Source organism: Electrona antarctica (genome assembly GCF_951216825.1).
Source record: "Electrona antarctica genome assembly, chromosome: 4".
In the NCBI taxonomy this organism is placed as follows: Eukaryota; Metazoa; Chordata; class Actinopteri; order Myctophiformes; family Myctophidae; genus Electrona; species Electrona antarctica.
In genome coordinates, this window is record NC_136809.1 from 37,770,269 (window position 1) to 37,780,080 (window position 9,812).

Sequence of the window (9,812 nt, forward strand, 5' to 3'; positions counted from 1 at the left end):
CATACATAGACATATACCGTTACTGTACAATACTATACAAGAGATCATCAATACTTTTTGCATCTGTCTCTCTTTCAAAAATAATGATGTGCATTGATGTCCAAAGGACAGACTCCTCTGTCACACCTGACCTGTCATTACACTGTACTCATTCATGTCACACTCACTCTCACTCACACTGACACAAACACACAATCACACACCTGGCTGTCAATGTGTGGGCTTTGAGTTATGGTACCTGGTCTCTGGAGTGTGGTCAAGTTACGGTCAACTATGTGAAATATGGTGTGACCTTAAGCGCTTTTGTCACTTATGTAAAAAAAAGAAACCCTAATGGACTCTCTCATAGCTTTATTATGTAAGCATGGGATCCCAGCCATTTACGGCTTTAAAACAAATCTGTAAAATATGGAGAATCTATTCTGGGATCAAATGGAAGCAAGATGGCTTGAAGTTTAACAGTCTCATCTCTTGGTTTAACCGCTTTCAACTTGGCATCTGTATTTTTAGAATGTCATTAAAGGCGAATATTTTCAAATGTATTCACAAACTTTCAGAAATGTCAACATTTTTCAAAAATAGTGAAAATGGCAGATCTACAGTTCACAACAGCTTGTAGAGCTGCTATTTTGCCACACAACACCATAGAACTACAGTATAGGACGTTTTTTCAAAACTGAGAGCACTAGATTTTTGTATCCTAAATCTTCAAACTAGTTCTATATTGCACTGATCAGAGCAACAGTCACCCAGTCATGGTCGCTCCTGGGGTTCCCATCCCTTGGACTGTATTTTCCAGGCATTCCCCTGAACAGTGCCACTATTGTCCACTATTGTCCACTATTGTTATCATATTTATTACCGGTACCGTTTTTCCTCTGGGCTGTGACATCACGTGAAGCGAGTTATGTGAAGATCGAGAAGCGAGTCCACTATTTATTCCCAGGGCCGTTTTCCCTCTGGGCTGTGACATCACGTGGGCCAACCAATAGGAAGACAGAGAGGGAGGGCGGTTACGCCGTTTTCATTGGCTACTGGGCTGTGACGTCTTGTGGGTCAATTTCCACTCTTTATTCACCCTTTAGTCCCATTTTATTATCCCCCTCATGTGGGTTAAGTGGTTAACCAATAGGAATACAGAGGGACGTCATATGGGTCCAATACATCATCATCGAGTAGACATCTACTCGAGCCCACACTGTTTATTCAGGAACAGTATTTATTCTCTAGTTTATATTTACTGTATGCTTATATACAAAGCTCTCTGTATCTGTCTGTCCGTGTCCCTTTTATACCCATTATAGGGCATAGCAGTGGGCGTAGGTTTCTGGTTCCACTGAATAATCTACCATTCATTTTATCCCATAGAGATTTACAAATATATTTATATCAATTAGTTTAAGCCAAGAATAAAGTCATCCTGGATCCTGGTGATTCATGACCATAAAACCTATATAATAACCTATATAAATGTCAAATGTTTAGGCTACATTTGATAATGTAGCCTAAAATGAGAGAGTTATGAAGCCTCAGCTTCAGAGTCAGACTTTGTGTAATTCTACAAACCGTAGGCTATAGATCATAATGTGGACCACAGATACATTTGTTGGGAAGAACTTGAACTTGCACGATGTCAGGATTTGTGGGTCCTTAACCACATAAGCCCTTCAGTATATGGTTGACATATAGATATGGATGCTGGGGTTTAAGTGGTTAATTTACCACCACACCCCAAACAAATATATACAATGTGATATTTTCATCAGATATATGCACAAAAACACCTAACATGATATAGCTGACTGCACTTCAGAACTTCACTCTACGGTAGATGGATTCAATTAGGTCTGAATATTTGTGTGGGATTATTCGATCAGTTTATCTTCCGAATAGTTGAATAATTAAGAAGCATGTTTCTTTTGAGATCAACGAATCAACGTTAAAACTTATAATAAATTTTTTAAACAATTGACTAAATTGATTAGTCTGACTAAGTTTTTAATTCTTTAGAGAATGAAGCCGTCTATGTCGTCTCTGTCGAGTGGAAGTCTCATATGTCCAATGGATTCAAAATGAAAAGTAGCAGATCTACAATTAAGCTCAAAACAAGCCATGTTTCAAGTGGACCTGCTACTTTTGATGTTTTGGTGTGACGCTGTTTCGGGAAAAATACATAAAGTTAAAATATGGAGATAAGAGGTTTCTGCCCGACATTGGCGATATTTGAGTAGACTCCAGAACTCCACCATTATGACAAAGCAGCGTGTCCTGCTGATTAAAGAACTCGCTATGTTCCAACATTGTTGTTTTCGGGGGGTCTTTTAGTGTGGCTTTTCTTGAAGTGAAATATATCTGCAGTCTGCCATCCTGTGTGGTTTGTGTGGTGAGTGGGGGGAGGAGAGGAGAGTGTATGATAACTGAGACGATGAATTTCACAGAAACATTCCCAACTCCTAAAAGACAAAAACAAAGATAATCGGTTTGTCTGCCAGCTAAGCAATACATTCTATACCTTCACATGTATTTCCTGTGCTTTTTTTTACTATTCGCGTGTGACATGAGCATGGGTGTGTGTGTGTGTGTGTGTATGTGTATGTGTATGCATGGGCATGCATACGCACGCACGCACGTGTGTGCGTGTGTGAGAGAGAGAGGCAGCAGGAGAGCCTATCCAGTGTGTTTCTTTGATCAGAGCCAGCTGAGTTGAGAGGGGAAGAGAGTCGCACATGTGGCATGCATCCCTCCATCTCTGCCCTTCCGACTGCTCTCTCTCTCTCTGTCTCTCTCTGTCTCTCTCTCTCTCTCTCTCTCTCTCTCTCTCTCTCTCTCTGTCTCTCTCTCTCCTCCCGTTTCCTCCATCGCTCGCTCCCCTCTGCCTTTCTTTTCATCTCGCATCATTTTATTATTATTCGTCTGCTGCAGTCTCAGAGGAGAGCCAGGTCTGACGTTTGAGCGTTGGGTTGGGGGGTGGGGGCGTATGTAGATATAGAGTCAGTGAAAACATAAAAGAGTGTAGTTCTGCAATTGTTTATGATTCTTTCAACAAATCAACGTGAAAGAATTCTAATTCTCACAGGCTTTCTTTTAGTTTTTGCACATTGGTATTGGCGATAGAGGGAATGCTGCGCATGCATAAAGTGAGTGGAAAATCGAGTGGCAAAGTGAGTTTAACATTGTTAACGTCGTTTAATGCACACATAGGGCTTTTCTGTTTGGATGTATGGGCTGTCAAGGCCAGAAAGTAGTTTTTTGCCACTCAGAGTCAGTAGGCGTTCCCGCATAACTATCAGGTATGATGATGATGTCACAGCAATACTCTATAGTCTATTGGATTTGTTTGAATACTTGGGCAAGGTGTATTTTTGAGTGGTGCAACCACTCCTATAGACAGCTATGTGTGTCCCTGCCTGCCTCGGTCCCTGGCTGTGTGCGTCCGAGCCTGAAAATTGCGTTTGGTTGGTTTTCACGCACGCACGCACGCACGCACGCACGCACGCACGCACGCACGCACGCACGCACGCACGCACGCACGTATGCACGTATGCACGTATGCACGTATGCACACACGCACGCACGCACGCACGCACGCACGCACACATATTAACTGTATATATGATGATTTCGGGTGTGACAGTACAGTACAGTACAGTACAGTACAGTACAGTACAGTACAGTACAGTACAGTACAGTACAGTACAGTACAGTACAGTTACTGTAGACATGATGCTTAAAGGATAACACAAAAAGCCCCGTGGTCCTGTGTGTTAAATTCATTAAGACACATAAGATATAACGTACAATATTTTACTCCCAGCGCCGAATCTGGGGGGAAGGAGATCACTGTAGGTCCTTCTGTAGAAGAGTGATATAGCTGAGAGAAGAAAGAGTGAAGTGGAGACGTGGAGAATGGTAATAATGGTGTGTGTGTGTGTGTGTGTGTGTGTGTGTGTGTGTGTGTGTGTGTGTGTGTGTGTGTGTGTGTGTGTGTGTGTGTGTGTGTGTGTGTGTGTGTGTGTGTGTGTGTGTGTGTTTGCGGTGGCGTAGAGAGGCTGTAATGGGACTTCTAAAATAGACATTAGGACCTGTTTCTCACTGCAGACATGTTATTGCATTCTTTACTGTTAACTGAAATGATTACAGACTAATCAAAAACACACACGTCTAACCACTGCTAGAGTGCGGCAAAGTACTCACAACCAAACAAACAACACTTTTGTGTGCGTGCGCGCGTACACAGTCTACACACACACACACACACACACACACACACACACACACACACACACACACACACACACACACACACACACACACACACACACACACACACACACACACACACACACACACACACACACACACCACACACACCACGCGCACACACACACACACACACACACACACACACACACACACACACACACGCGCACACACGCACACACGCACACACACACAAACATCTGGTTTGCAGAAACACCATGCTTTTCCACAGACTGTACCCAACCCATAAAGTTGCATGCTTGTTTGCTTGCTTGTTTCACTGTCCTGTGTGTGTGTGTGTGTGTGTGTGTGTGTGCGTGCGTGCGTGCGTGTGTGCGTGCGTGCGTGCGTGCGTGCGTGCGTGCGTGCGTGCGTGCGTGCGTGCGTGCGTGCGTGCGTGCGCGTGCGTGCGTGCGTGTGTGCGTGCGTGCGCATGCATGCAGGTACCTGTTTACTGTAAACTCTCTACTTTTACTTCAAAGTATTAAACATCAGCATTTTTTTGTTTCTCTCTCTCCTCTCTCTCTCAGTCACTCTATCTACTCTATACCTTTGCCTTTCTCTCTCATTATGTTGCTCATCTCTTTCTCTCTTTCTCATTCTCTCTTTTTCTCTCCTCTCTCTGTCATTGTCTGAACAATCAGAATCACAGGTTTACACAGGTGTAAAACACTGGGTGTAATTTGTTTTAGTGCAAGCGCAAGAAGAACGGGGGCAAGGGGAAGAGAGAGAGATACTAATAGTAATGATACAGATAAAAACAGAAAAGGGTCAGCAGATACCAGGTTACTGAACTAAACCTTGCCTGACACTACGTAGTACTATGTATTGTACAGTGAAGTACAGTATATTTATTAGTGTAGGGTCCGAGGGGGGGGGTCCCCAGCAGCAATATAGCATAAAAATCACCACTTTAACCTTATTTATTTAGGGATATCTCGTCTAGGCTTGGCTCGACTATTTTCAAAGAATCTTGAAAAAACTAAATATATCTTTTTTTGAATATTTTTGATAAAAAAATAAATTAAAAAATAAGTCTCTTGCACACCTACAAAGTGGAGTTGTGTAGGAGAAGAGCAAACGAGGGTCCGACACAGCTTTAATGGGAAATCACAACGTTTCGATCTATAAGACCGTCATCAGGCTATCTTTATATTTTTGAAACATTTTAACACATTTTGTATGGGACTCTGGGAGTCCCTTGCAAAAACAACAAGGAACCAATTACACCAAAAACAAAGTCACCAGAGTTATGGGTGTGAGACTTATATTTATCTCTTTCTCTCTCATTCTACTCTCTCCTCTCTCTATCCTTTCTCTCTCTCTCTCTCTCTCTCTCTCTCTCTCTCTTTCTCTCTCTCTCTATATCTCTCTCTCTCTCTCTCTCTCTCTCTCTCTCTCTCTCTCTCTCTCTCTCTCTCTCTCTCTCTCTCTCTCAATTCTATTCTGTCTCTCATCCTCTCATATTTCATTCTCTGTCCTAGTTTTTGTCAAACTAACATGGATCACGTTCTTATAATCTCTTTGTACTACTACTAAGGCACCAGTTGCTCTGCTTTGTGTAACCACTTATATTTGACAGGCAGTGTGTGCATACTGTATGTGCGTGCGTGCGTGCGTGCGTGCGTGCGTGCGTGCGTGCGTGCGTGCGTGCGTGCGTGCGTCTGTGCGTCCGTGCGTGATACATGCATTGGTGAATGCTGAAGAAGTATGCAGGCGTTGCTTATTGGCTGGTATGAAATCACCAATCCCATGTGCCGACTCTGTGGATCTCTGGTGAATTTTAGATTTGTGTTTTAGGTTATTAGATCTTTAGATAGGCAGTTGCAGTTTCTTTCCCGGTATTATATTGTAATCAGTAAAACAATTCAGCGTTTTTAATGGCACGTGTCTTTTTAAACCTGTGATCATGCTGAAAGCTGTATAAACATAATAGAAGTATGCAGACATTGCGTATGGGCTGATATACACAGTGTAGAAACACTAGGACACTCCAGTGTTTCATATAGGTATGAACAGAAAGCCTCCATGTCTCATCTTGTCTTCTCCTGCATTCATATGAACACGCTGCTGCCAGTCACTTGCTGGTATGTATGTATGTAGCTCTGGTCCATAGCTCTAATGCCGTTGCATTTAGAGCTATGTTACCGATGACTTCTGGGGCTCGCATACATGCAGACCAGCCTCTCGTCTTTAGCGTAAATAAAAATAACGTTTTTGCTTCTCACCAATACAAAGGTGGATTGTGTCATTAGAAAGCCTACTTTGCTTAGTGGAAGCACTCTGAGCCCCCTACCACTACTTTTTGGCCAGAAAGGGATTTTTTTTTCACCGGAGGAAATATTCTCTATGAGGGTTTTCTCTGGGCAATATTGGTAGATGGTGCAGTGGAGTAACTAAAAGTGTTTTTTTCCCCAGTGGAATAATAATCCCTTTTATAGGTGTGGTGGGGGGCTCAGAGTGCTTCCACTAAGGAAAGTAGGCTTTCTAATGACACAACCCGCCTTTGTATTGGTGAGTAGCTAAAACGTTATTTTTATTTACACTAAAGACGAGAGGCAAGTCTGCATTTATGCGAGCCCCGGAAGTCATCAGTCACTTGTTTATCATGCAGACGGTATAAGTTGTCTGTCTATGAAATTGGTATCCTGACCTGAACATGTATTTTCTGTTTACTAAACTGGATTGATTGATTGATTGATATTGATTGATTTAATACTTTATTCGTTAGAAATGTAAACAGCACATATAGTGCAGGAAGTCAAGACATTAAGGCTAAAAGGATAACAAAAATTGCCCATTGATTGTGGTCTCTATATTCAATTCATCCACAGAGGAGCCCAGAAGAGCCCAGTTATTCAACAAACATGCAATTAGCACATTAGCCACTTTAGTCCTAGCATCCTTATTCTGAGGTGAACATTGGGTGACAATAGGTGATCTACGAGCTTGTAGATCAGCAGGGATATTTGGTAGATATTTTGAAATATTTTTGCTGTATAACGACAACAGGAGGGACCCTAGTGCAGAGCCCTCAGCCCTGGGGGCGTTCGGTTCACCTACAGTAAATGGTTTTAAGTACACAGAACCCTGGCTGTGCTGCAAGGATCCTCTCTGTTTAATTACAATCATGTTTACTCCTGCAAGCCAGTTGATTTATAGACCCCGAGAGACCACGCAACACACCACCATAGCTTGTTCACGGAAGTGGTCGGAAATAGTTTCCCTCAAGGGGAGAAAAAAGTGCAACCTCAAACCTCGTGCAATAAAGCAATTAACATGAATACAAACAAACGTGAGTTTGTGTTCATGTAAGATTTGTGTTTTTGCTTTGTGGTTTTTCTTTTCTTTTTTTTCTTTCCTTTGTGTTTTTATTGCATATCGTCTCTCTGTCGGGTGAAAACCTCATATGTCCAGAACTATCACTTTTCAGGATTTCAAATTCAGAAATAGCAAAAGTAGCAGATCTAAGAAAACGCGTTTCGAGCTTGTGGATCTGCTACTTTTGATGCTTTTGTGTGACACGTACAGTAGTATGATCAAGTAGGCTATTCATTTACCAAAAACATACCGGTAAAATATGGAGATAAGAGGTTTCTGCCCGACATCGATGATATTTGAGTAGACTCCAGAACTCCACCATTATGACAAAGCAGTCCTGCCGATTAAAGAACTTGCTATGTTCCGTCATTCTTGTTTTCGTAGGGTCTTTAAGTGTTTAGACAGCACGTGGTTTCTGTTGTACCTTTTCATAATATAAACTGTGAATTGTAACAACTCACCTGACAGTTGTAACATTTAGTGCATTTTAATCCTGGCGAGTAGATGCCTTTGAGCAGGCAGTCATGCTTTGGCATGAGTTGTGTAATATGTAGCCTCCAGCCAAAGCTTTTACTGTAGACATCACCCCAGCAATGCTGGGAATGTACTCTACTGTACAACACATGCAATAAGTTGCCAGTTGCCACGACTGATTTCATTTGGATTCTATAGAAGCCAGCATGTCTTCTATGGAAGCAGGTTGCGCAGCGAAAATAGCCTAATCTACAAGGGCTTGTAGATATTTTCTGTTATTATTTTAAGATTAGATTTGAAGTTTGGTTGATTTCATTTGAAGTGGCTATATTATGTTCAGAAGCATCTGAACCATAAAATCCTAATTGTCTCGGATATTTCATATAAAAGCAAAGGTTAAAGCCTCAATCTGTGATTTCTTCACCGCAGTCATGATATTACTAAAAAATCATCATTTTACATATTGTGTTAATTCACGACCACCAGATAAAGAAGTTTATTAACAACATTTATTAACGAAAAGAAGAATGCATGAAACGAATAATGAACAGAAACCAAGATGAGCCATGACGGGTCACCTGGCCATGAGCCATGACGGGTCACCTGGCCATCCAGCTGGTCATCGGGTCATTTAAGCCATGACGGGTCACCTGGCCATCCAGCTGGTCATCTGGTCATTTAAGATGAGCCATGACGGGTCACCTGGCCATCCAGCTGGTCATCTGACCCATGACGGGTCACCTGGCCATCCAGCTGGTCATCTGACCCATGACGGGTCACCTGGCCATGAGCCATGACGGGTCACCTGGCCATCCAGCTGGTCATCGGGTCATTTAAGCCATGACAGGTCACCTGGCCATCCAGCTGGTCATCTGGTCATTTAAGATGAGCCATGACGGGTCACCTGGCCATCCAGCTGGTCATCGGGTCATTTAAGCCGAGGTGGGGAGGCCTCGGGTATCCTCTGTGCTCCCGGGCACAACGAACCCCTTTAGGGACCTGTAAAGGAGAGGTTAAGGTGGTTGCACACTGGACGCGTTTTTCGGAAAACCGACAGAAAAAACGCAGCTAAAAATCCGAAAAACGCAGCAGTGTGCAGGGACCTTTAGAGAGGGAGTAGGATGGAGGGGAGGGATTACAACAGTGAGAACAGGTAATTGGAGGTGGAGGTGACCCGATTGGAGGTGGCTTGATAGGAGGTGGAGGTAGCTGGATTGGAGGTGTGGTCCTGATCTTCAGCTATGAGCTCCATTTGTTTAGGAATCAGCGCTAGATGGGCTCCTTTCATAATATGTATACAAACATTTCGAGTCGTTAGATTTTATTTAGCTTTCATCTGTACACTGTGTACAGTACAGTACAGTACAGTACAGTACAGTACAGTACAGTACAGTACAGTACAGTACAGTACAGTACAGTACAGTACAGTACATCATTCACAAGATTGTAATCATCATATCACAGACTGAATAGGGAGAAAAACACAGCTAGCACAGGAATATTTTATGTGTTGTAGTTTTTATGTGGCTGGCACACTGCTGAGAAAGTTAGAAAGCAAGCGAGGTTATTCAGAAAGACAGACGCACATGGAAGAATGCATGCAGAGACAGATGGACAGATTGACAAGGCAGGGCAACACTCGCAGACATCTGGGGCTCAGACTCGATTATGCCAGTGTGTGTGTGTGTGTGTGTGTGTGTGTGTGTGTGTGTGTGTGTGTGTGTGTGTGTGTGTGTGTGTGTGCGTGTGTGCGTGTG

General features: G+C 42.8%; 1 protein-coding gene across 1 annotated transcript in view; it reads left to right on the top strand.

Annotated features, from left to right (window-relative positions):
* Positions 1–8,895: 8,895 nt before the first annotated feature.
* The window catches only part of LOC306921307 (uncharacterized protein), a gene marked incomplete at both ends in the record, with an annotated part of 65,446 nt that continues 64,529 nt past the window's right edge, over positions 8,896–9,812 (top strand). The window contains one exon of the mRNA XM_079498417.1: positions 8,896–8,974. Coding sequence (XP_079354543.1) covers positions 8,896–8,974 — 79 coding nt within the window. The remainder of the gene's footprint in view (positions 8,975–9,812) is intronic.